The 26143-nt window shown below is 46.6% G+C and overlaps 3 protein-coding genes across 5 annotated transcripts in view; 1 reads left to right on the top strand and 2 right to left on the bottom strand.

Annotated features, from left to right (window-relative positions):
* Positions 1–5662, top strand: part of sbf2 (SET binding factor 2) — a 59154-nt gene extending 53492 nt beyond the window's left edge. For all 3 annotated transcript variants that reach the window (XM_011610243.2, XM_011610242.2, XM_011610244.2), the window contains 9 exons: positions 387–572; positions 1769–1895; positions 2097–2224; positions 2691–2915; positions 2991–3098; positions 3183–3373; positions 3662–3749; positions 3817–3948; positions 4420–5662. In XM_011610243.2, coding sequence (XP_011608545.1) covers positions 387–572; positions 1769–1895; positions 2097–2224; positions 2691–2915; positions 2991–3098; positions 3183–3373; positions 3662–3749; positions 3817–3948; positions 4420–4518 — 1284 coding nt within the window. In that variant the 3' untranslated portion in view covers positions 4519–5662. The remainder of the gene's footprint in view (positions 1–386; positions 573–1768; positions 1896–2096; positions 2225–2690; positions 2916–2990; positions 3099–3182; positions 3374–3661; positions 3750–3816; positions 3949–4419) is intronic.
* A 2910-nt stretch (positions 5663–8572) lies between these two features.
* On the bottom strand, positions 8573–14051 carry swap70a (switching B cell complex subunit SWAP70a). Its single transcript, XM_003970008.3, has 12 exons — positions 13898–14051; positions 13332–13472; positions 12592–12765; positions 12288–12515; positions 11625–11771; positions 11388–11496; positions 11104–11285; positions 10440–10547; positions 10158–10324; positions 9687–9885; positions 9207–9303; positions 8573–8921 (listed from the first exon to the last, which is right to left on the bottom strand). The coding sequence occupies exons 1-12, from the start codon at positions 13991–13993 to the stop codon at positions 8809–8811; spliced, it is 1761 nt and encodes a 586-aa protein (XP_003970057.2). The 5' UTR covers positions 13994–14051; the 3' UTR covers positions 8573–8808.
* Positions 14052–14911: 860 nt separating this feature from the next.
* On the bottom strand, positions 14912–25064 carry ipo7 (importin 7). Its single transcript, XM_003969963.3, has 25 exons — positions 24765–25064; positions 23353–23434; positions 21565–21718; positions 21321–21479; positions 21095–21251; positions 20902–20991; positions 20718–20812; positions 20547–20631; positions 20330–20464; positions 20130–20229; positions 19973–20049; positions 19736–19852; positions 19527–19616; positions 19264–19429; positions 19019–19179; positions 18498–18626; positions 17891–17957; positions 17642–17767; positions 17449–17546; positions 17275–17370; positions 16836–17053; positions 16529–16737; positions 16222–16428; positions 16025–16141; positions 14912–15937 (listed from the first exon to the last, which is right to left on the bottom strand). Exons 1-25 carry the CDS (start codon positions 24846–24848, stop codon positions 15840–15842), a joined length of 3117 nt encoding a protein of 1038 aa, XP_003970012.1. The 5' UTR covers positions 24849–25064; the 3' UTR covers positions 14912–15839.
* Positions 25065–26143: the final 1079 nt, after the last annotated feature.

The raw sequence follows: 26143 nt of genomic DNA, 5'->3' as shown, positions 1-26143 counted from the left end.
GCAGGGAAGCAGGCCTAGCAAGTGTAGACAAGTGGTTCCAACCGGGGACGGTAGAGAGACTTTGTGTGTTGAGAGACGCTAAATTTAATATTTAAATCAATTAACTACGGCAAAAAAAAAAAGTTCCTTTGTCCATTATCAGCTTTGAATATCAGTACCAGGTTGTAACCCTTCGTCCACAGTCACTTAAGGACAAACTCCTCATTAGCAGATGATAAAGAGAAATTAGTCAAATCATCACATTTGGACTTTCCAGGAAAAATCTGAAGGATTTATTAGAACGTATAGCTGTTTGATATCCATGCATCCTTTTGTTGTTATTCCCGTCGGTGCTGCGGATTAAACCCTGTCATCACTCCCACCCCCCCTTCTCTCCCTCTCTACAGGTGGTGTCTTTGGTGCAGCTGCTCAGTGATCCCTTCTACCGGACTCTAGAGGGTTTCCAGGTGCTGCTGGAGAAAGAGTGGCTGTCCTTTGGCCACAAGTTCAGCCAGCGTAGCAACCTGAGCCCCAGCAGCCAGGGCAGCGGCTTCACACCTATTTTCTTGCAGTTCCTGGACTGCGTGCACCAGGTAAGGCAGGTTTAACGGCGTGTGACCCCCCCAAATAAACCCATCACGCTGCTTTACCCTGTTTTATGAGATGGCAAATACTCTTCAATAAAGGTTAATTTAAAGACTAGAGTTTTAGTGTTAATTAAAATGATGGTAACTCATTAACTTCAGCCTTCCACCAGGGGGCGGTAGTTATTCCCTGTCCTCTCTAAAGTCTGTGGATTAAATAAGTGAAAACACACTCAGCACCGAGAGCCTCACCCGTAAAACTGCACAGGCTGGGACTTTTTTCCCCGCCGCCACACAGTCGAGCATCTCTCCTCTGCGCTACGTGACCTTGTTCCACTTTTCCTCCCCGACACGTCAGAATTCATACCATCCTCGTGAGCTCACTGCATTCCTCTGCAGCAAAGAGGCGAGAGGACGAAGCCGGCGAGAAATTCAGCTGTCAATATTTTAGGCATTTCCATGTGGTTCGGTTTTGCACTTCTTAACTCTGGATGTGTAATTTCAACAGCGTATTGCACCATGAGGCGTGCGGAGAGGCTGCTGCCCAGATGGCCCCCGGGCCCAGGCGTCCGCTGATGCCGGCGATCGCGTGTTTTGCCGTCCTCTCATCGTTTGAGTGCGTGTTTAGAGCGGCGTGTTGAAAAGTGCTGGTCTGGGGATTGCGAGGCTCGGTGCAGCGATGGGAGGTTGAGGCAGTTATGAATGAAATGCTAATTGTGGAGGGTTTTTTTTTTTTGGTTTTTCTTCCTCCTTGGGGGGCTCAGACAGATCCACCCCTGCACGCTTACATCAACACATAGTTTCTGCATTTGTCTTTGCCTTGGCCACTGAGACACTCTGGCAGGGGTCTCGGGGTCTGGGGATCTATAAACAGGAGGAGAGCGGGTTTGGGAACAGAGCTGAAAATAGAAGTGCCTCATCTCCAAAACAGCTGTTGTTTTTGCCAGTAGACCCAGGTGGCCCCGAATATTCAACACTGTCGCTGGAAACCTCACACCCCAGGACGGGAACAATGGAGTTCCAGAACTGCTGGTTCAGTCTGGATTGTGTCTGGCAGTGATGATATCACTGACCTTTGCCTTCAGAAGGACTGGAGACGTTCTTTCCTGTCTCATGCGAGGGGGATGTGATCCAGCTGTCGCACACACTCTGACCTTCCTCCACCCTCTCTAACTGTCTCTCTCTGTCTTTTTATATCCCTGCAGGTTTTGGAGCAACATCCTCTGGAGTTTGAGTTTAATCAGTATTACTTGAAGTTCCTGGCCTATCACCACATCTCCAGTCGCTTTAAGAACTTCATGTTGGACTCGGACTATGAGCGTTTGGAACATGGTCAGTTTCATTTCGTTGTTATCTGAGATCGTCCTGCAGTTATTTAGATTGATGGAGAAAATGAGCGAAGGTTGATTAACGCAGGCGACCATTTTTCCTGAGCTGCAGAACATTTTGACTGGAGGGTTACATCAGCTGAACCCACGGGGGGGGCGAGTTGGCTCGCGCGCTGAATTGCTTCTCTGCTGTGTCTTCACTCAGGCCTGCTGTTCGAGGACAAAGGTGACAAGCAGGCCCATAGAGGCATCTGCATCTGGGAATACATCAGCAGGATGCACAAGAGGAGCCCCATCTTCTTCAACTATCTGTACAGCCCCCCCGAGAGCGAGGTGACCCCCTTTGGTGCAACATTAGTCCGCCTCCGCCTGGCAGTGAACAGCTGCAGCACGCGGCTATCGCATTAACCACGTCTCTCTTGTGTCCTCGTGTATATCAAATGATCGCAATCAGCTTTTAATGAATGAAATCAGTCTTCCCATTAAGCACAGTGTTAATCTGAACTACCAATGAACTTTGTTGGAGCAGAGCTGAGGTACAATATGTCATGTATCTGAGGTCCATTATTCCAGTGCTAAATGGTGCTAGCTTCAAAGATTGATAAAAACCAACACAATTATGAATAAAAAAAGCGCTTGATGTAAAAACATCCCTTCCAATTAAGTGTTACTATCGACGTTGCACATCACACACCAATACTGACCACGAGCACACTCATTAATGGGTAAAGTAGCTCTGCAGCAGCTAAAAACTCAGCGTTCTCCTCATCTCGTCCTGGTTAAACTCTTTGTTTGGCAGGTGATCCTGAAGCCTTCCATCAGCATCCCCAGCCTGAGCAAATGGGACTTCTTCACCGATGAGACTCTGTCCACGGGGCCTTGCTACGACTGGAGGATGACGGCCGTGAAGACGCACGGCTGCGAGGAGGCGGACGCCGTCGCCAACAGCAAGAGGAGGATCGTGTGGCCGTGCTACAGCAGCGTTAGCCACGCCCAGCCGGACGCCATCACCAAACTTCTGGCTGTAAGATGGCTACGATCTTAGAAGTCGGCGGGTTTTTATTTTCCGGGGCGTCACAATCGTTGTCGTGGTCGGCAGGACATCGAGAGGCTGGAGGGCGAGTTGAACCAGGGCGCTGAAAAATGGCAGGCAACCCTGGAACGAGTCCGAATCAGCATTCAGGAGGACCTCGCGCAGGAAGGAAATGTGCGTCTGGACGAAGGACGATGTTCTGCTCCTCACTGTTGTTCGGGTGTGTAAACAAGTTATTATCTCCGCTCCGTCCCTCAGCTCGTGAAACAGACGGTGTCCGTCTCCGGCCTCATTCCCACGTCCAGCCTGCAGGCCTTCCAGCGGCGCTCCATGCTGCACCTGCCAGACAGCGGCCTGGGCGAGGACCACAGCGCCGCCACGTCCAATGGGATCAACCGCCGCGCTGCCACGCTTTACAACCAGTTCACCCCCAAGAGTGAGGAGAACAGGTGGGTCGGGGTCTCTCTGAGGCCCGAGACAAATAAAAAGTCACTGTTCCAGCAGGATGAGTCAGAGCTTCACTATGGTGTGTTTCATATTTGCATGGATTGCCTGTTCTCTGCTAAATTCAGTGTGTAATTATGCCCCAGTGCCAGCGCTGAAGCATTTGGAAGCTTTTTATGACTGTTTTCCTGCCCGATGTTTGACCTATAAATCATACGAATTTTATTAGCTTCATTTTATAGCAATGAACGACAGATATTTGCACAGAAACATGAGAGCGATCTGATTTTTAGGTCTTACGAGGGGATCCTGTATAAACGGGGAGCGCTGCTGAAGGGCTGGAAGCCTCGCTGGTTCGTTTTGGACAAAACGAAGCATCAGGTGAGACCATAGCGACGCGCGTCGGCCGCGGCGACCGACCGCAGCTTTAACTTCTGCCTCCCCACAGCTGAGGTATTACGACACCGGCGAAGACACCAACTGTAGGGGCCACATTGACCTGGCGGAGGTGGAGTCCGTCATGGTCGCCACGCCAACCATCGGCGCTCCCAAACACATCAGCGAGAAAGCGTTCTTTGACGTGAGTACATCAGCACCGGGGTCACGGGGAGGGGACACAAAGGCATGAGTCGCCAGTTCATCACAGGACCCTTAATGAGCTTTTGTGGGGTCGGCACCTTGCTCGAGGGTACCTTGGCAATGCTCCGAAGGTTTTACGGCACCTTCCCCTACTACCTTCCACGTTTTGTCTGCCCTGGGGCTCGAACCATTGACCCGCCGCTTCTCAGCCTAGTTCCCAACAGACTGAGCTACCACCACGGCGTCATCAGCGTGCGAGGAACAGGGGCAGCAAAGCGTCCTCTGAACAGGTAGAAACCCTGAGCAGGACCACGTGGGGAGGGGGAGGGGGTGTCCTCCTGCTGGTGGCCGGCTGGTAAAGGAGCGGAAGGGGAGATCGGGTTTCCCGGGGCTTTAGGAGCCTTTCTGCCAGGAACCAAAGGTTCTCGTGTGGCGCGCTAACCTCCTCCGTCCATCTTCGTGTCTTTTCCAGCTGAAAACCAGCAAGCGAGTCTACAACTTCTGTGCCTCGGACGCGTCCAGCGCTCAGCTGTGGATGGACAAAATCCAGAGCTGCATCTCTGACGCCTGAGCCGCAGACCTCGGCGTGGACCGGGGAGGTGCTGTCAGGGCGTTGAGGGAAGAGACGCGGCACTCAGATGTCTTAAATTCGGGGATCACAGAGAACAAAGTGCCTGGCAGGGGAGGACGAATCCCGTCCGATCACACCTCTCCGCCTGTTTACACCGCAGCCAGTCAGTCCGGCGTCAGTGCACATCAAACCCGCCGGCCTCGGCTATCAGCTCCCTCCTCGGTGCCTCTGGCAGGGACGAAAGCAAAGATAAGCTGATTTACTCGAGGACTGCACTACCGAGGAGATCCGTATCCTTCTTAAGCTGTAAATCAAAGCAATATCACTGGCCAATCAAACTGTGGGTTCAAGTTTAGAGTCACTAGAGTCACTAGAGAATAACCTATGAGAGAATTTTATCAGATATTTTACTACAAGGAGAGGTTATTGCTGCTTAAAGAGACCACCAAAAACTCAGAGATTTTAATGCACAACATGGAAAAGCAATTCCTTTGCACTTCGTTCTAAAGTATGCACTCCTTACCAGCGCTAGTTTCTAACGCAGACAACGAGGCCAACGGCATTACGTCAACACGTGCATTTCCTCAAGACAGTTCAGAATTTGCACAGCGAGTTCAGCAAACTTACCCGACCCTCTTTTCTATTTAAATACGTGACGTTTTCTCTGTTTTGTTGAATGTTTATTGATTTCTAGGTCATAATCCCATGTAAGTTATTATTATTTTTTATTAAACGTGCAACTAATTTCGGTGGCGTCTTCTCCCCCTCCCCTCCCTGTAAATACACGCCTGACATTTCATTATTTTTTATGTATTGACTGTTTCTACACTTAACTCTTAAAACTTAATGTGACCAACATATTTTTTTTTTTTTTAACGTGTCAATACTGTTGCAAGACAAACCCCGCGTGGCCTCTTACCAGGCTGCGAAAACCGTCGTCCATCGTGGTCCCAGTTGTCCAGACGGGCTCTGTGCTTTTTAAGGGCTTTTAGAAGAAGTTAAGAGGAAAAACAAGCATGTAGGATTCTGTTGGGGGGGGGGGGGTGAGACGATTCAAAGATGTCAGAGGTGTTTTTGTTACTGTGTCTTTGTACCATGTTTTTGTTGTGACACTATTTTTTTAATAAAGCAGACATACTTGAAAGCATTTGTTTTTTTAAAATATTCACGTGTTTAACAGGCAGAAACCTCCGAGCAGACCCCTCCACCCTCCCCGACTGCAGCCCTGGCCCGGTCGTTATTTCCCTTTCTGGAGTCCGTGGGGGCTCCAGTAAGAACACGGTGCTTAAGTATTAATTTAACGCATCTTTTTCTGTCCCACACAACAACTGTGGCTGACTAACAGCTGAGCGCTGACATGCTAGCAGGATAGAGCAAACACAAACCGGCGCTGACAGCGTGTTCTCGGCCAGGAATTTTAAACACTTGCACAACAAAAAAACAACGCTGGCTTCAGCACGGCGGCGAAACCTGGAAAACAACAGTAAAATCGGGATGTTTATTTCGTTTGAGTCATAGTTTGAAGTGTTGCGTCCATGTCTCGTAAACCCCGCCGTGATAAAAAGCGCGTGTTTGACACATGGGGACGTTTCCAGAGGTCTTTGGATCGTGGTTAGCATTTCCAGTTTTTGATGGAAACACGTGCCGAGTTTAAATTTTAAGAGGTTTTACGAAAACAGACCTCCCCCGTGAGCCACCACCCTGTTTTTTTTTGTTTTTAAAAAAATAATATTTAAGCAGATTTATGGCCCGGTGTGACATCCTTTGTTCGATTTTCAAGAAAAGGAGATTTAAAAAGCCTCTCGCCTTTGCTGGGATTAGTGAATTTACCTGAGCTTATCGGCATTGCCAGGCCTGAAGGACACAAACCGCTCAGATCCACGCTCACAACCGGCCAAATTAAACACAAATCAAAGTTGGGGAGAGCAGAAAGACCCGGAAACGAGCAGCAACTGTAGAATCTGGCGGTTCACGATATAGCTCGATTTGGCTCGTTGGTCCCTCTTAACTGCTCGGCTCCGTCAAGACTTGCTGAACAAATCTGGGAGAAAAGGCCAGGAAAGACTGAAGACAATTAAGATCATTTGGGGCCGAGTTGGAGCAGCCCGGCGCGGCCTGACTGGACTCCTGATCCGCCACGTTTTCTCTGGCTTCCTGCGAAGATGCAAGTCTTGTTCTTTCTGTCAATGAAAGATGATCACAGATGGCTGCAGATCAGTTTCCTGCAGAGGCCAAAAGCAGAACCTAGAGAGGAGGAAGGAGGCTCAGGGTCTGTGGCGTGGACCTCAGGACCCCCGTGGCCTCGGGAATGTTTGGAATCGAGCTGAAGGTCAGGAGGAGAGCAGATGCGAGGCGGCGCGCTGTTGTCGATGGGAACCAACTTGGCCGCCTCCCACTGGCAGCAGGTGCAGACGCTGCCGCAGATGCACATCTGGGCACAGCTCCTGGCAGGCCCCTCCATATTTAGCCTCTGGGTTTTTTTGGGAGATTAGGACCTCTGCCCGAGAACGGTGGGATGAAGCGGAGGTTATCCTTGAGGATTATGTGGAATGGCATGATCGGAATCACTTCCTCCTGAGGCAGAAATGGAACCGGGCCATTTTTTTTATTTTTTTTTTTTGTCGATTACAGCTGTGTTCCACTGACTGAATCATCCAAGTTGTGTGGAAGCTTCAGGAGATGAATGATCTTTGGCAGCACCACGCCGAGAGTACATCAGAGTTCTCGCTGAGCTTCTTCCTCATCTCCTGGTAACACGTTTCCCCCCAAAAATGTGGTCTTATGTAACATTTGTGCCTGAATGCAGTGCGTGCACTCGGGGGTCTGCACGGGAATGTGTCACATACCTGAATCCGCTAAAGTCCAGATGATGTTATCCCGACACCATCTGCTCCTCCGTTTGTAGACGGATTAAACACGTGGTTTAGCTGAGAAAGGTGCAGTGAGACCGGAGCAGGACCTGCAACAGCGTCAGGAGAGGAACCAGGACAATAAAAATATGAGGAAAATAAGAAATATTTAAGCAGAAAGACATTAAAATGATACAAGTCTTAGAGACAGAGGCTAGCCAGACAGGCTGTCCTGCTCCCTGCCCTCTGCTCTGCCCCTCGCCTGCAGCTGTAGCTTACCTGCCCTGTCTGTCGGAATTTCTGACCAAACCTAGAAGTATCAGTCGTAACATTATTCCCCAAGTTCCAATCTGTCAAGCTGTCGGATTGTGGGCCCAAACCTTGAATTCTTAGCTGTGTTGACATCAACCGATGGACACGTCAACACAACGGGGACGTCCATAAAAGGAGAAACCACCTGGCTCACCTGACCTGCTTTGGTGTTGAACTAGATGAGCTCAGACAGTGATCTGACAGTGATTCTCTGGAGCCCTCTGGTATAAAGAGATCTGTACGGTGCTGACGGCCAGATCTTATCTCAGCCTCTCATCCAGAGCGAACCCAAGATGAACTGATCCCAGGGTTGGAGGCTTTAGCATCCTTCCCAGTGTTGCCTCCTCTTCACTGGACCAAACAGACACAGCAGGTGAAGGTGAGGTGCAAGAACATTGGACCTTTGTTGTTCTGTTATGACGACGGTGCTGCTTCACATCACGCACATCAGTAGGATTCATCTGGCTGCACCTGTAACTGGAACGGTGACATCATACCTGTCAAAACACTCGGGGGAGTATTCAGGGACGCCACCGATCCCTTAAAGCTCCAAACCTGTGGCGAGCAGGCTGATACTTGTTACACCTGTTGACGCCCCCCTGACTTTAGTATTTTATATTACACGTATGCACTGTTGTGCACCTGCATTGGGAAGCTGTTTTTGGTGATGAATTAGTAAATCCTGTTCAAAAAATCTGCTTTGGACCCCCAGCACCCCACCAGTATGATTTAGTGGTGTAGCCACGTTGACACGGTTCAAATGTGCTCCTTCACCTGCCTCTTTATGACCTTTGAACAAAAGCAGACCGAGCTTTTTTTCCAGGTTCTAACTTTCCCGGGACTGTGTGTTTGGCGCCCCCTGCTGGGCGCCCGCCGAAATGATCAAGCCAGACAAAGGTCGGCATTATTTTATTTTCACACTCTCGCGATCATGTACTTTCACAAAAAGATTGTTTCTATTTTGTTAATTCCTCAAGTCTGTTAGTTGATCTTTTAATTAACAGAATCTTCCAAATGGAGATTACATTTTGATGTTTTATTTCTACATAGCCTGGACAGCTGCTATCGTTTGTCCAGCTCGGTAAGTTCTTATCATCTGATTATGACGCTGAAGAGCCATCTGCAACATTTACTGAGCGTCTTCATTCTTCCTCTTCTGCCACGACTTCTTTCTCATCTCCAGCTCGGTATCTGTGATCGAGGCCAGACCCCAGTTCGTGATCCTCTGAGGTCCTTTATGGCCTGAGGGACCAGGAAAAAAGAGAACCTTTAACACAAAACAGCACTCAGGTGGACTGCACATATCTGCACGCCTCTACTTGGAATTCATCTTTCCACTGTGAGCTGCAGCAGCAGCTTCCATAGATTTCCTTTATGGTCTTTCAGAGGCCAAACCCCCCCCCCCAAAACTAAGTGAAATCCCTCTGGGAAATTGATTATGCTCACCTGAGATCCTTATTTGGCATATTTGATCTGTATCATTTATCAATCAACTTGTAATAATCATTTGAATTTGACTTTATCTACCTGGCTGTATGAGGCGCACCAGCCCCTCATGTTTGGCCACTTTGTCCTTCCAGGTCTTTGTCTTGTTGGCGGCGTGTTCCAGCTTCCTCGACACCTCCTACATGAGACGCACAGAAAAACAGACCTGGAGCCATGTTCAAAGATCCTGAAGGACCTGGGCTAGCATTTATGGATGAATTTAATTCATTCGATTTACTTGTATATACCTATGTATATACCAATAAAGATGACTCCTTAGGAGCTATAGACTGAGCTGGTGCCACCAGACATTTCTCCAACGAATATAATTTCAAACCAATTAACACAAAATGACCAGCAGAGGGAGCTGTTCGCAGATAATGATTAGGTTCGATGATCTATTTATTGATGAAACACTGCAAGAGCATGTTGGGAAACCAAGTCACGTGATTGGAAACAGGTGTAATAAATCAGAAAAAGCATCTTCATAAACTCTGAGGAAGTTTTAAACGGTGCTCTTACCTTATATTTCTCCAGTGCTTCCTGTCTCTCACTCTCCAGTTTGTCCAGCTGTGACATAGCCGCCTGTAGCTGCCTCTCCTTGGCCAGCTGTTCGGCCACCAGCTCCTGTTTTTCTGCCTCAGTTTGAGAGAGCGCCATCTGCTGACTGAGGTGGAGCTGCTCCAACTCTGCCCTCTTACCCGCCTCTTCATTCAGCAGCCTGGATGGGGGGCAAAAATATATATATATATATATATTTTAACTTCAACTCCCTGTAAATAACAGCCGTGGTCATTGCTGATTAAGTTGGATTTTAATTCGATATATAGAGAGGACATCTTGGGAGAGGAGGGAATGCACCCAGGACAGGTCACCAGACCATCCCAGGACACACACACACACACACATACACACACACCATTTGTTTCCACACTCAAGCCTGAGAGGTGAAACCAAAACCATGGAGGAACAGAGACAGGTCCATTTGTGCACCTGGCCTGTAGTTTGCGCATGGCCTCCTCGTCCAGTTTGGCCTGTCTCTCGTCCTCTAGGGCCTCCTCCAGCTGATGGTACATGTCCTCCAACTCCTTGACGCGCTGCAGGTACTGCTCCAGCTCACTGGACTTCTGAGCAATCTGCTTCTCCATCTGCTGACGCACCTGAATCAACCACACACACACGGGATGCTGCAGGTGCCATAGATGGCAAAGGGGATTTTGCCTCATATATTTGAATGTTTCTTCACTGTTGGCACCCACAGAGAGGCCCTGTTACCATTTTCTCTCTCTCCAGGTCCAGCTGGTAGCGGTTTTGCAGGTCCGCCTGAGTCCTCTTCCTCCTGTACTCCTCCATAGTTGCTCTTTCTGCAGCCTCCTCCATTTTCTACACAGCAAAAAGGGGGGATGAAGCTGTTACTTCTGTGTGTGAGATATGATCCCCATTAACAGCCGCGATCTGAAACAGTGAGATTTAAAAGATGTGTGAAATTTTGAGATATAAAAAAAAAAGAGGCTTCAGATGTTGCAAAAAGAGAAGTGAGAAGCTGTGAAGCTGTGAAACTGCCATTTCGCTGCAGATGAAGAGAGATAACTGCATGTGTTTGCATATCTGGTTTTACTTCCCTGTTTACTGATCACCGTCCGCTGCACCATTAGTGGGGAAATGCAAAAGACATTGACAGAGGTGTCCCTGAACTCAACTTCCTGTCTATCACATTGCTTTTAATGGACCAAATCTGTCACCAAACCCTACAGACAGGGATCAGATCTGCGGTCAGCGAGGGGCCCTGGCCGTCTAACAGCAGGATGAACGTCCCCCCCCCCCCCCCCCCCCCCCAGGTTTTCCCCTGCACATCTGTCGTGTTTTCGGGGGCTGAACTCCACATCGGGACACGTTTGCTACCCACTGTTAACTGCTCAGATCTCAGAGACGACGCTACCTTCCTCATCTCTTCCAGCTGCCTCTGTTTGTTCTCGTTGGCCGCCTGCAGCTGCTTCATCCTGTCCTCCAGGTCCTCCACCTGCACCTGCTGCCTCTGCCGCAGCTCTCGGCGCCTGAGCCGGGCTTCGCGGTGAGGGGACGACAGGCCCAAGCTCAGCTGCTGGATGCAGGTTTGAATGGCTGAAAGGCAGCGAGGCAGGGAAAGGTTATGACTCCTGAAACAGGAGCTGCAGGGTTAGTTTTTCAGACTTGGACCCTTAATGGGGGAGCAGTGAAAAACACCTTGAATCCATTCCTGTTTTTTCTTCTTGTCTGAGGCGCTGATCTCAAAGCTTTTATCGCTGCACTTGATGATGAACAAGCATTTCCTCCCTTCTTTATCTGCCAGAGACTGAAGGAGAGAAACGCACACAAGAAAGATTGAGTCTAAACGTGAAGGTGCATCCAGTCAAGTCCAGATTGTAGTTGTAGTCCAGGACTAAAAGAGGATTAAACAACAAATGGCTGAACAGTGTGAACCTCCACAGAGCAGAACTGGTCCAGAACGATATCTCCTCTTTTCTCCACCAGATCTTCGGAGATGTAGTACGACAGCGAGTTGGGTCGAAGGACAAACCAGCGCTCTGTCCAATTCTTCCTTTTGTGTCCCTTCTTCATCATGTAGCCCTTTAAAACAGCATGAAGGAGAGAAAGTCTTTTTTTTTTTTAATAAATCATTTTCATTTTAACTTTAGAATCTGACACTGACATTTACATCAACACCTACAAACGATGAGTAAAGTCTCACTTTTGTCTGTTCTGGGCTACCGTAGAAAGATGGCAGAGCAACATATGAGAACCAGTTTTGGGGAACCAACTCTAATTTATACATAAATAGTCCACATTTGACCTTGACTCATCAAGGCCCAGGGTGTCTCTACGGAGCACCCTGGAGTAGTGATCAGGTGGCAGTCATGGCTGGGACAGGAAGTAGCTGCTCTAAAGGGGAATTTTAAACTCGTCTAACAGTTCCTGAGCTTCAGTTAAATGTTCTGTGTTACATTAAACCTGTTCTGATGATATTTTCCATGAAGTGTTAAACTAGGAAGCATTTTCCAACTTCAGCATCATCACCCCTGAACTATAACACTGGGGAACCCCCGGTGTAATGTGAACTCCGTTTCAAGGCCGATCTCACCCGACCTGCTTCAGCACATCCAGGATGAGCTCCTGGAAGAGCTCGCTGATGCCCATGGACAGACTGTGATGGCTCAGGCCTTTGCTGAAGTAGCCTGACCCCAGCAGATGGAGCAGCTCCCACACCGTCAAGCTGTTGCTCTTTAAACTCAGCCGCAGCTTCTCCTCGCTCCATCGGCCCTCCCCGCCGCCACCGCCGCTGGCCTCCATCAGCTTTCGGAGAAAGTACTCGATCTAAGAAACAGACGGACGGACGTTCCACTCAATGTTTGACATGCCTCTAAAGGAACGTCTGTGAGCTCCTCCTCACCTCTTCGACCACAATGACCAGAGGGTATTCGTCTTCTGACAGGAAGTTGAAAATGCACCAGACTTTGAACGCATCGTCCTCTGAGATGAGCAGATGCTTGACGCAGATGTTCTTCTTGCAACACAGAGTCCAACACACCTTGTTGAACTCCAGTATGTCAAAGTCCTCTTGTACCTGAGAAGGAAACCTTACAGTTTAGCCTCTTAATCTCTAATTGTTTTAAAATGACCCCAGCGGCCTCTGGGTGAGAGGCAGGAGTACAGCATGGACGGGACACACACACACATACACACACACACACACACACACACACACCCACACACACCAATAATATCCACCTTAAAATCAACCTGGATTGCATGTTTTTGGTCAAGGTGCACAGCTCAGAGTCAAACCCAGAACCTTGTCGGCTGTCCCAACCACTGCATAATAACGCGATTACACAAGCGGAGCAGTGGCTTGTTTGTCCTGCAGGACCTGAGCAATGAACGTCTCATCTTTATTCAAGTCAGAGCCTCGGAGTGAAAAGCAAGTACAAACCAGGCTTGTTTACGAGCGAGAACACGAGAGTCGGTGCTGTAAACTAACTTGGAGGAAAAGAACAGTCCTTCAATCATCAACTCCACAACGCAACAGGTGACAAAATGTGTTCGGATGAAATAGAAGTCACATGTTGAATTGTTGATTAAGGATCATGATTAGAGGGGCACTTTCTGTGTTTCAGTATTTGTTGCCCTCACCTTGTCCAGAATGAAGCGCTTCAGATAAGGCATGTAGCCCTGGTTGGACAGAGGTCCTTCGTTATCATCTCTGAAATGCTCTTCAAGGGCAACAGGGTCGTGAGGGATCTTCATCACTGTGCAAAGACTATGTGACAGCACCTAAACAGCATAAAAGAGCCATAAGATACTCTTCAAGTGAACATTGGATTTCTAGACAGTAAATTTCCATCCAAAAGGGTTTAATTGTAACACCAGATGATTTTTTAAAAAAAACAGGATTATATTGACCTAATTTGTGCAGCATTAATAAAATATTTTCCTGTTGGATGGTCAAAAATTGCAGTTTTAAATATAAAATCACCTATTTGTAAAACTGAGTAACTATTGACCTCAAATGAAGGTTAAATTGATGTCAATTGCTTTTCATTTTTAAATAAATATACATGTACAGGTTAAAAACACTGTTTTATGTTATGGCTATTTCTTATATATATATGTATTATTTAGTAAAGCTAGTGTCTGCTAGTTGTGCATGTTGTTCACTTGACCCTGAAATCTTAAAAATTCGAAGTCTTTGAACGCACCTTGAGCTGAGACTTGGAGACTTTTCCACGTTGATCCAGATCCAAGGCTCTGAAGGCGTGCCATATGGACTTGAGAAGCTCCTCTCGAAGCCACATTTCGTCTGTAGCTGCAGGTTTGACTGTCTCTTTCACCCCATAGTTTTGGGGTTTTTTGGTAACTTTGTTCCAACCAAGATCACGATACCCGCCGCGCCTGCAGCGCCCCCTGCTGTTATTAACCAGTTTCACTCTAAAACGAGCTCCGTGCTCATGTAAAAGAAATCTGTCAGCACCATTAAAGTGTGCAAGTCAAATTAACGGTATAATAGATGAAGTTGTTTTTAATTAAGTGGTTAAAAATAAAACAAAATAACCAAAACAAAAACAAGGCCTTGAAGTTATTTTCTAATCAGAGGTAGTAATCATTTAGGTCAGAACCGACATTCTCAAAAATGCGCAACCAGTACAATAACATGGTTTCATCACGTAAACACCATTTTAAAGTGTACAAACTGAGCATGCTTAAAGATGAATTGGTACATCCAGGACCAGACATCAATTAAATATGACCTGCTCATTACCAAAAAAAAAGTAGGAATTTTGGATGCATGAATTGGTGCAAGTACAGAACTAGACAGCTTTAAAGACAATCAGTGGGGAAAATAATACACTCCTTTGAAATCAAGCAAGAAGTGGATGTTCTGATATTAAAAGAACCCGCATTAAATGGGCCAAGAGGCCGACGGAGAATTCCGTTTGTTCCCTACATGAGGCCGATCTCCCAAATTCTTCCCATGTTTTGTCAAAAACATCAGATTATCACAACACATGTGGAATAGCTGAGCATGAGTGTGTGACACCAGGACGCTGGAAAAGCTTGACAGATTAGAAAAGTAATCCAACACGCACCGACTTTAATTTAAAGTCTCCCTTGAAGTTGATTATAAGTTCGCGAGCTGAATCAGGAGCGGTGTGATCTCCATACAGCTGCATCAAAACTAAAACAGAAAGGGTCGCAGTAAAGAAACACAAACATTTCCCTTAGCTTTTCTTTTTTAATGTTGTATATATAGATGGTTCATCCATACACCAACCAAAAGCTTGAGAGCTTGACGATTTCAGTGCTCCAAAACACGTCCTGCAGCATTTCTGAACACCAAGAGCATCCTCTTTTCCATGAAATTCAAAGTTCTCAGTTGCCCACTGACCTGCTCTGCCATTAACCGAGTCGCTTGCAAAGTAACAAAGTTGCAGCTGATTTCATTTTAAATAGTCCTCAATTTTAAAAAAATTTGCAGTCTGATACAGAAGGCTAGGAGACCTGAACAATATGAAAGTGCTCGTCATTATCTTACAGAGATCAGGCATGACAGTGCTATCACGTATCCAATATGCTACATATGAATACAACTGTTAACACCTTACAAATACCTCTGGTTGGTTGAGCCAAGGCTACTTGAAAAAACAAACAAACAAAAACAATATTAAAAAAAAAGAGGGAAAAAAAGCTAACCTTGGCTTATATATCCATAAACATGAGTTTATGCAGTAATAGATATCCCAACTACCAGAGGTGTGACTATCTTGAGACTGTTTAGCCACGGTGATAATGAAATATTTAATGCCATTATCAATTTGTAACTGTTAGTTTGGGAAAAAGAAACAACAAAGAAACAAAAGAGTTGGCATCCTGGTATTATCTTTCATCTTGGGCTCCAGAAAACAACGTTCAGAGCTTCTTCTCTTGCGTCACACTCAAGTCCCCAGCCATTGGTTGCATTCTGGTTGCTTTCTCGCATCTTCTGCTGCTATTTCCCCCCCCCCCCCCCGAATCAGACAGATTGAAGAATGACTGAGAAGAACCAGTTCCGAAACCACTACTTAAGGGAACAACACAAGCTTTTTTTTTTTTTTCACTTCACTACAATCAGTCACAGAGTAATAAAAAGTAGAACAGATGGATTCAATTCATTCCAGGAGCGCTGCCTCCAAAGTTGAAACTAGATGGGACCACCGGCGCCGTGAACTTGTAACCGCCGTGTTTCTCAATCATCTTGGATTCTGCAATCAAAACAGGTGTTGTTGTGTATGACGCGTTCAGGGAACACAGGATATTCGGATGAGAGCACAGTCTCATCTGGTACTGACCGTGTGCTGCCCGTCTCTGGTCTGCAAGTGTTCCAATGTCCTGAAGGTGTTTCTTCTGTTCCTCATTGAGGGCCTGTGTTAGTGCCTGGTACCACGCCGGGTCACGGCTCTGAATATCTGCACGGCGGAAAGGACGCATCAGACAGCTCAATCATGGCCGGCGCCGCTGCGATGAACCACGTTTCTGATCGTCTTACTCTGCAATATGGCTTTGAAGATCTGATACTCGTCGACAAAGTTGTCTTCGTCATCTATGTTTGTAGTGTATCCCTCGAGCGCCGTCTCCTCGGCGTCGTCGTCCTCCCAGTCTTCGTCGTCTCCGTCCTCCCCAGCCTGCTTGGCGAGCATCTCCAGGTATTCCTGCCCCTCCTCGTCAATGTCGTCCTCGTCGCTGCCCAGTTCAGCTACAACAACAGTTCGCCATCCCGGTTATAAGCGTTTATAAGCTACATCTCATCATGTTTAGAATCTACATCATGCGGAGGCACAGAGCTCGTTCCCTACCGTTGTCATCGTCCTCTTCCCTGTCTTCGTCATCATCATCTTCGTCGTTCTCGTGTTCTGCTCTGCAGGCGTACGCCCTCTTCAGGCCGTTGAACAGAAGGATGGCTGCTGGGAGGAGCTGAACGGCTAGCTCGTTGACAATCTGAGGCCTGTGCTCAAGGTCGATCAGAGCACAAAGCCCGAGGATGCACATCTTCCTGTCGTGGAGGCTGCGTGAGACACAAATGTAGGGTTCCGCTCCTTTAAGTGACTCGGGAACAAACAAACAAAAATCCTTCACTGCATGTGTGACGCATTAAACTCTCACCCGAGGAAGCAATCGACGTCTTTGAGCCACCGGGTGATGAACTGGTTTGTGATGGATTCGGTGTTTGGAAAGCGGAGGTTCTCCAGCGTGGTGAGGAGGATATGTGGGCTGTAATAAAGTGCTGCGATTGCCACCTGCAGGCACATCGTCCTCAGCTCACTGGTCTTCACCTCCCTGGTCAGACGCTCCAGTGCAGTAGCCACAAACAGAGGCACCACCTGCAACAGCAGCAAGCTCATTTTCAAATTCAGAATCCATATGAACCGTGCCTCTATCGACTCTACAATCCCTCTGGAATTCTATGTAATTGGGTGGTTACTTGGGGAATATTGAAGGAAGATGATTAAGAGCGTGTCTTCAATTTTTCTTCCCACGATTTCACAAATGTTAGCATCTTTGAGCCAGAAACCTGCTCACAGGTAACAGTTTTCGGACCAACCTGGTCGATTCCACGACCTTTGCACTGCAGAATGATGACCTCCAACAGCTTGGCTGCGTGGCACTCTGGGTCCTCGCCTGGATCACCTGTCAAAACCTGCGAGGTGAAAGTCAGGTAAACCCCCAATAAGAGCACTCATTGAAAAGAAACCATTAAAGGCACCATTTTTTTTACCTTCTTGCACATGCTATAAATGATCTCCAAGTATTTGGTTTGGGATAATAAGGCGTCTGTGTCAACTGTGACGTAGTTGTGAAGAAGAGGCATCATATCTGAAGCACAACACAAATGAATTGTTAGAAAAGAGGCAATGTGTCTACATTAGGTTAGAAACACTGATATACTACAGACACTGGCTGAGCATCACCTGTGAAGTAGTCAAAGCCGTCCTGCTGGAAGACCTCATACACCAGTGGAAGGAGTTCCCACATTTGATGCGACACCTGCTGGCAGGTCAGGCTATGAGCCAAGGACAGAATCTCTTCATAGAATTCTAGAGGTTTTAAAAAAAGGACAAGCTTGAGACAAATATAAATCACTTGCATCAAATGTATTAATTTGCCATCCAACAGTGCAACATATGCCAGCAGGTGCCAGAGGAGCCGCTAATACGTACCAAGTACGTGTTGATGGAGCACTGTGCCAATGACCTGCAGGCAGATTCCCTCCAGCTGCTGCGTGATCTGAAAAATAAAACAAAACACTTTTTATGACTGGAAAGAAACCGTTTTATGTGAATGAGAGAATGTTTCAGTTGCACATCGGCTATTTTTCTGAGCAGGGAGGGAGACATAACATCTCTGGCACCTCCGCAGTACATTTTCTCTGCTGATGCGGCTAAAAATAGTTCCTATTTTGACCAGAGCGCGATGATCCAAGCTACTGAGCCGTTATGTAATCTGAATGATTTCTTAGTTTAGAAGAAGAATTCCTGGTCCAACACAAAAGCTTTTTATCTGCGAGCACCCACAGTCCTAAGTTTAGACAAATGCGGTGTCAAAGAGCTCTGGCACCATTTCTAGTATCCGCTTCAGTTTCTGAGTCATTTGAAATATGGGGGAAACGGAGCGTGTTGCCAAGTGTTGGTGGGTAGCAGCAACACTTGGGAACTGTGTTGGCGACTATACTCCTGCAGACAAGAGCCGCATAAGTGAAACAGCTGAGTTATCAGCCATGAAAGTACACTTGTATGTTTGTGCGTATACACATATGTGGCTCCCAACCTCTTTGTGGTCTTCCACCACGCTCAGCAATGTGTCAATGGTGTTAAGGATGCCCATAGCAGTCACAGCCTTGTCATCACCGCCCTCCTCATCAGGCCCCGTCTGAATCACTTGGTTGAACGTCATCGCCTGGAGGGATGAACAAAGAAACATCATGTTTGCATCTGGAGGCTTCAGGAGTCACATTTTGTGCAGCGCAATTATTTTCCCCAAAGTGTTGAAAAGGAAACAGCTTTATAAATTTTGATGTATTTATACAGTGGGATGTCTAAAACGCCAAATGAAACTAATCCTGTTGCTAATTTAGGCTGTTCTGTGTAGTGATGCAAAAATTAGCAATGTAACGATAAGATAAGGTGAGATTTTCGTATCATTCCATCCCCACCACTGTGGCACTTTGACCTAATACACAGGCGGTGTTTAGCCTATGCCATCAGCTCATACAGCCAGAGGCCCAACAGGCATCGGAATAATGAATCACACATGTAATGACACAACATGTGTCACACTTATGAGCTTACCAGGTGTTGCGTCATTTCCACTGCGATTGGTGTGACTTCCTCGCTGTATTCACAGATCATCTTCTGAATGACATTGGTGAGGTCATCGTTCTCCGTCTCCCTGACGATGTGCAGGAGTGCATGCATCACTGATCGGATGAAGGGGGTGATGTATTCTTTGGCTAAGAAAAGAAATAAACGGTTAAATAAACCATACATTTAGTAGAAGATGAGAAGAAATCTACAAAACAGTGTTTGCAACTTGCCTTTCTCCTGGTTGCTGATGAGGACCTGCAGGGCAATGGCGGCTTCAACTTTAACCGGCATCTCGTTGTCGTTGATTAGGCAGAGACGCGTCAGGTCGAGAGCCGTCTGCAGGTTCTGGTCACTTTTGAACTTCACCTCACAGAAGTAATGCAGCACCCAACAGGCCTGCGTGAGAGGGAATCGGACAAAGGTGGCGACGGTGGAAACGAGCTACACTCCAGCAGAAACAGGCCGGTTTGATTGAAAATTAGCAATCACATACCCTGGCTCTCATGTAGCCAAGTGCGTTTGTGAAGAGGGGGAAGACGTGAGCCTGCAGCATTAATTCCATCTGGTCTTTGTAAATTTTTTTCTGTTCAGAAGTAAAAAGAAAAAAAGCTTTTTTTATTCTTTTAAAAAGAGCCACAAACAAATAGAAGTCAGGAGGAAGATGGTTAAGTTGAGAAATACAGTTTAATTTTATGCGTTTACCTTCAGCAGGATTTCAGCCAGAGAGCCAATCATGTGAAGGGCGCCATCTTTTTTCCTGGCGTCACATGCAGGATCAATGAGAATCTGGTAGCAGAACCCCATCGTCTTTTGCAGCACCTTAACACAACAAGAAGATAGACGGGTTAAAAAGAAATTGTTAAGGCACTTGAATGCTTGTTTACCCACACAAAGGTCATTAAGCTTTAAAGGAAATAAACGGGAAACATTTCATCTTGCCTCTTTTCTTTTGTTGCAGGAGGTGAAGAGGAGAGTCTGCGCTGCAGTTGTTGGAGAAATGAAGTCCTCAAACACATCTGGAGGAAGCAACAGACAAAACGTTTAGTCATCAGCAGCAAATTCCTCTTCGGTTAAAGCATCCCTCTTCTTTGCTTACCAAACTTCATGCGAATGTACTCGTATGGATCCTCCTGCCACAGTCTATCATCACTGTCTGTGTAACACATGAGGGGGAAAACCACATCCTGAATGATGCCCTAAAGAAATAAATTGAAATAATTAAAGGGGTTCCAAGCAGTCCTTTAATGACCACTCATTTGGATGGACCTGAGAAGGTGGACACTATTAAAATGATACCTGGATATGTGGTTTGAGGTTTCTCCATGTCAGAGCATGTGCGATACCCTGATTGATATAGTTCAGAGTCTGTTGGAGGACTCTTGGAGCCACATACTGCTTCTCCTTGTACTGGTACAAAACTTTCAACAGAACCTGGTAGGAAAAATCCTCACGTTATTGACAGTGGAGTTAAGGTGAAGGCAGCCGTTGCTGTTAAACCACCTGAACTTCCTACCTGCTGAGCAGAAACTGCAAATTCCTTCAGGAAAAGTTCAGCAAACTCTGTGTACTCTTTGGTTGTGTTGCCGGGGCTTCCATACCTGCCAAGGTCGTTTAATAAAGCAGCAATTTATATTCATCACTCAAGAAAGCTGGTTTAAAAAGTTAAAGAGGTATGATCGCCCACCTTTCAAACAGGCGAGCCAAGATGTGAAGAGCCCACTTCTTACACTTCCACCACGGCAGCTCTGGTAGCTCATCTTCCTTTATTTGCGCCGTTTCCTGCAACGTTCCACGACAACGATTGCGCGGTCAGAGAGTTTACGGACATTGGATGTGAAGGTCAAGAAACTGTACTCTGCGATATCTACCGGAGGGACGTCTCTATCCACTACTGTCTTCAGGATCTCCATCCATTCTGTCAGGTTCTGTCTGTTGATCAGTTCCAGGGGGAGGTTGTACTGGGGAGGCAGATCAGTCACAAAGCTCAGTTTGATTGTTATGAAATTACTACAGAGGGTCCATCGACCAGGTCAACATTAGCCAGCTGGGTACAACCATTACCTGGAAGAGGGCGTACAGGATTTTGAAGATCTGTTTCTGTACGAGCACAGAGTCGACGGAGTGGTCGGGGAGCAGCTGGATAAAGCGGTCTTTCAGCATGGGCATGAAGATATGCATGGCAGCCACCAGAGGTGCACGTTCTTCTGGTTTCTTATATCTGTTTGACACACAGCTCGTGTCATCTCCTACACAATGCGGACGCAGCGATCATACGAGGTTGACTTACTCATAGTTTTTCACGAGCTGGTAAAGGCAAAGCAAGATGCCGAGCCACCCTGCTCTGTTGTCGGACTGCAGATAGAAGCCAATCTTGTCCACGATGGTGGTCCACTTGCCAGGGTAGTCATGCTTGATCATGTGATGGATGCAGGTGGTCAACTGTACCCTGACGAGTTCAAAAGAGCAGTTAAAGACTGGCAGATTTAGGAAAAACCCCATTTAAACTCAACCAACACTTGGCGGCATGTTACCTGATGCGCTCGGGAGAGTGGATGATGGCCTCCACGATGCTGTCTCGGATGAACTGCCGGTCCTCGTCAGGAATGTTATTGACGGGCGTCTCTGTGCCTGAACCATCACCGTCGCTCCAATGCTGAGTTATCATGTTCTTCAGATAAATCACACCTGGACAGGAGGCAAAAATTGGTATTTATGACCAGAACACAGCATTTAAACATTCATGAAAGGGGGCATTTTTAAAAAAAAAATTGTGCGGGGGACATATCCTCCAATTGTAATTTACATTGTTAATATAAAAAGTGAGTTATAAATAAATATGTGTTCATTTGACTGTATGTTATATTCTATATGGCCCGATTTTGACTTACTTTAACAATATAATGTGAAATACTGACTGAGCCTTTAAAGCCAGACAGTTGTGCAAATGTAAGAGATACTGGCCAGATAAAGACTAAACATACACCTTCCTAAATATTAATAACACTCAATACAGAAGTTGTCCTGGTATGTGCCGTACATTTATATCCATGAGAAATGTTCCCTCTAAACTTGAAAATGAAGATGGGCCCCACAGTGGGAGAGGATGCAGGAGTGAATCAGACAGACTGCTGACACAAACGTCTACAGCACTGGCGAGGCGATCATAATCCCGCCTACTGATGCTGACAGAGCATTAACTCATCTCTATCAGCCTCAGTCCGGTAAAACCAGCAAAATGAAACAAAAGGACATCAGCGCAAAAAGCCAGCATATCAATTCCACGAGCAAAAGGATGTTTGTTCACCATCATCTTCCGCTGAAAAGGTTAATAGGCGTAGAAAAAGTGTAAACTTTCCAACTACATTACGTAACCCCCCCCCCCCATGCAGCTTGAATTTGAGTTTAAATTGAAACAAACTTCGCTACAGTGCTCACAATAGTCATCCCGCATCAATAGAACGGAAAAGATCTATATTCTAATCTGATCTAAATTCACACCATCACTGGGAAAAATAAATGACACTCGGATCACCCCAAGCACTCAATTTATTCAACTCCGAGTGTGACGAGACACACGCTCCCCAAACAGAGCCAAGGTCCAGAGAATAACGCTGGACGACTGGTTGTAATGGGACGAGCTGTGGCCTCCCAGTCCCATCGTTTACAACAGTAAAGCTGTCGGACTTTCCAAAAGCGCACTGACTTTAGATAACCAACCGAAAAGTTTTCCCTACAGCTCCAAATGTGATTTATTGAACTGAAAGACCCCCGTCCCCCCAAAATCAGCCGTATACTTCATTAATTTACTATTTTCTCAGACTGCAGTCGTTCACCAAGCACAAAAAAGCTACATTTATCCATCTCAACGCATCTGCTGCACTTCAGCGGGACATTTTAACCCCTGCAAAAACAGGACACACACACATCCTCACTAAATTATCTTTTTGAATGTATTATGTAAGCAACCCACTTGACTCGCAGTCATGAAGAATATTACTAGCGTCTGACCAAACAGATCCAGCAACACTGAAAATAAATGTTCTTCCACTTTTGTTTTTACTATTGTACACATTAAAAATAAAAAAAACTCCTTTTCGTTTCATTCGTATTTTAAAAAACAAGCCTCTTGGCAGGTCTTAGCCAAACAATTAAAACAATTACCAAAGGCCAGTGAGCAATTGTGATAAAATGACAGCCTATCACTGTGCCAATACGCACAACAGAGTCTAAGAGGAGCTACATTACATTCTGTAATGATTCCCCATGCATGAAGATTTGGCCAAATATAAATCAGCGTTCCAATTGTAGTTTATACTCACCTGCTTGCCTGACAGGCAAATCCAGCTGATCAGACATGGTGATCTGCAGCAGAGTGGACACAAAGCATACCTGGGTGTGACCCTGTAAAGGAAGCAGAGGAATAGAATCATCATTTACACTCAACACTATCAAATCAAACTTGCATGGCATAACCAATGTGGTTATTTTTCTGTGCCAGGGGAAAATTCGGATGGTAATGGCATTGCATATGCAATATTTTGTTATGACAAAGACACAGAGTGCACTTTGGTTTGACCTCAGTCAGCAAATAAGCCCATTTCACTCTCAAATTAGGTATTAAAGAAATGAAACCGGAATACAGAGCTTAAAAGAAAACCCTACCAGTTATTTGCGCATTTCCATAAATATAATCTAAAAAAATAAATAAATAAACACTTTATTTTAAATGGATTCCATCTGCCTGCTAAACAAATGAAATGTTTCTTTGGGCAAACAGAACTTGTTCAGCTCCAATCATCGACATGTGCCCAGTTTTGGCCTTTAATCGAGCCATGCTGTCAAAGTACGTATGTATGTGAAAGGGCCTTTAACATAACACGCATACACTCAACTTGTATCAAGGAAATACAGAAAGGAATAAACCAGAAATCCCACTTCTATGCCAAAAACCTTTAACGTTTATTGACACAATAAGGGTGTAAAAAGACACATTGCAAAACATCCCATCACGGAGCAGCTCTGCTAACATGCCAGTACTTGGTTGCCACTAGCTCACGTGGAATGTGGCTACACAAACATTTCCACATTTTTACGGACTCTTATTTAGGGGGGAAGGAACACAAGATGAACGAAACAAGTAAATCGTAAGAGTTGTTTGGTCTCGGAGGTCTTGGGGATTCCAGAATGTCATCGGTTCGGGGCTTGTCACAGTGACACGTGAGCAGCAGCTATCGCAGCCAAGTTAGCCAAACTAGCCGACACTAGCCACACCGCCAGCCTCTTTACCCAACAATTACGACACGTTACCCGATATATTACGAACATTGAATGTGTCTTTCGTGAATAAGCACACGCCAGGTGTACGATAGCTGCATTTTATGCGGCTGACATGCCACTATAAGAAGTGTTGACTTGGTTAGCATTAGCCTTACAGCTGGCGAAGCTAACATGAACATTATTTTAAATTGGCTCAGTAGTGTCATCGGGAAAAAACATAACGGCTGTGAAACTAAAATTTAAAAAAAACCATAACGGATGTTCTCCATTGGTAAATTCCGATCAAAAGAGGAACGTTAAAGGGTCTTAAACAGTAACGCGCTGGAAACGTAATTTCATCGCAACGGAAGCTCCGACCGATGTGCGTGATCGCACCATCTTGATGTTGTCAACGTCCGAGGCCCGAACCCGAACACAACCTCCATCACAATTCCCCGCTAAGTCCAACTTTTACCTCGTTCAGCTGTCTCTCGGCGGCCTCTCGCAGGCTGGGGTCCATCGTGCCCCGCAGGGCCTCGACCAAAGCGTCGGGATCCATTGCGAAAACTCTTCTTTTGCGGCTCGGATTTTTCGGATTTCAGACGTGTATCAGTTCCCAGGCGATGCGCACATGGACGCGCGGCTCTCCGGTTACCCGGCGCGAAAGGAAGCAGTGAATGAAGTACCCGGATAGATCAGCGCCAAATTTGTGCAACACGAACATCCGGCGAGATGTTCGGAGTGGGAGTTGTAGTTCTATTTATCTGCTGGGCTCACGTTCGTAAGTTAACGCAAACTATATCTGAAGACACTAACTTGGCCTCTTAAGATCAAACGACAAAAGCATTTGATCTCACAAAGATCAAAATCTTTGATCCTTGCCCCCCCCCCCCCCCTTCCCCACAACCAAATAAATAAACAAAACAACATTTTGAAACACCAATCAAGTTGTGGCCTTACTACAAACGCTGTGATTCTGTTTCAGTCAGTTATTGTTAAATCATTTCCCCTCAGATTAATGCAAGGGTTTTGGACTTCAGTCCCCAATCCGGGGTTTCTCAACTACCAGGCTGAACAATTACACGATTCCGTGCATTTTTATTGCAATCTATGAAGCCTGGAATACACTTGTGGAACACACCCCCAAATTATCTGCTGTTAAAACAAAGAGAACACAATATATTAACCGCAGATGTCAGAAAGGTTTAAAGCTGGAGTCGCTATCGAAGCTCGGATTCAGGAGGAGCAATGTGGTTTTGGTCCTGGGCGTGGAACAGTGGACCAGCTCTACACCCTCAGCAGGGTCCTCGAGGGTGCATGGGCGTTTGCCCAACCAGTCCACATGTGTTTTGTGGACTTGGAGAAGGCATTCGACCATGTCCCCCTGGGGGGTCCTCCGAGAGTATGGGGCGTCGGGCCCCAGGATACGGGCCGTCCGCTCCCTGTACGATCGGTGTCAGAGTTTGGTCCGCATTGCTGGCAGTAAGTCGAACTCGTTTCCAGTGGGGGTTGGTCTCCGCCAGGGCTGCCCGTAGTGGTGAAGAGAGGGCTGAGCCGAAAGGCGAAGCTCTCGATTTACCGGTTGATCTTCGTTCCAACCCTCACCACCGAAAGAACAAGATCACGGGTACAAGCGACCGAAATGAGCTTCCTCCTTAGGGTGGCTGGGCTCTCCCTTAGAGATAGGGTGAGAAGCTCTGCCATCCGGGAGGAGCTCGGAGTAGAGTCGCTGCTCCTCCGCGTTGAGAGGAGCCAGATGAGGTGGCTTGGGCATCTAGTTAGGATGCCCCCTGGGCGCCTCCCTGGTGAGGTGTTCAGGGCATGTCCCTCCGGTAGGAGACCCCCGGGAAGACC

Source organism: Takifugu rubripes, chromosome 13 (assembly GCF_901000725.2).
Source record: "Takifugu rubripes chromosome 13, fTakRub1.2, whole genome shotgun sequence".
In the NCBI taxonomy this organism is placed as follows: domain Eukaryota; kingdom Metazoa; phylum Chordata; class Actinopteri; order Tetraodontiformes; family Tetraodontidae; genus Takifugu; species Takifugu rubripes.
Note: the sequence above shows the minus strand (reverse complement) of the source record. Positions and strands in the feature narration are given on the sequence as shown.

What these genes read in the sequence shown, in the direction of transcription:
- swap70a (XM_003970008.3), bottom strand. Translation starts at nt 13,993, where the DNA reads ATGTGGCTTCGAGAGGAGCTTCTCAAGTCCATATGGCACGCCTTCAGA. An exon ending in TCTCCAAGTCTCAGCTCAAG is followed by an intron (nt 13,473 to 13,897) that starts GTGCGTTCAAAG and finishes TATGCTGTTTAG; the next exon opens with GTGCTGTCACATAGTCTTTG. An exon ending in AAAACAGGAATGGATTCAAG is followed by an intron (nt 11,286 to 11,387) that starts GTGTTTTTCACT and finishes GCTGCCTTTCAG; the next exon opens with CCATTCAAACCTGCATCCAG.
- ipo7 (XM_003969963.3), bottom strand. Translation starts at nt 24,848, where the DNA reads ATGGATCCCGACGCTTTGGTCGAGGCCCTGCGGGGCACGATGGACCCC. An exon ending in TTGGCTACATGAGAGCCAGG is followed by an intron (nt 19,430 to 19,526) that starts GTATGTGATTGC and finishes CCTCTCACGCAG; the next exon opens with GCCTGTTGGGTGCTGCATTA. An exon ending in TTTATAGCATGTGCAAGAAG is followed by an intron (nt 17,371 to 17,448) that starts GTAAAAAAAATG and finishes TTCACCTCGCAG; the next exon opens with GTTTTGACAGGTGATCCAGG.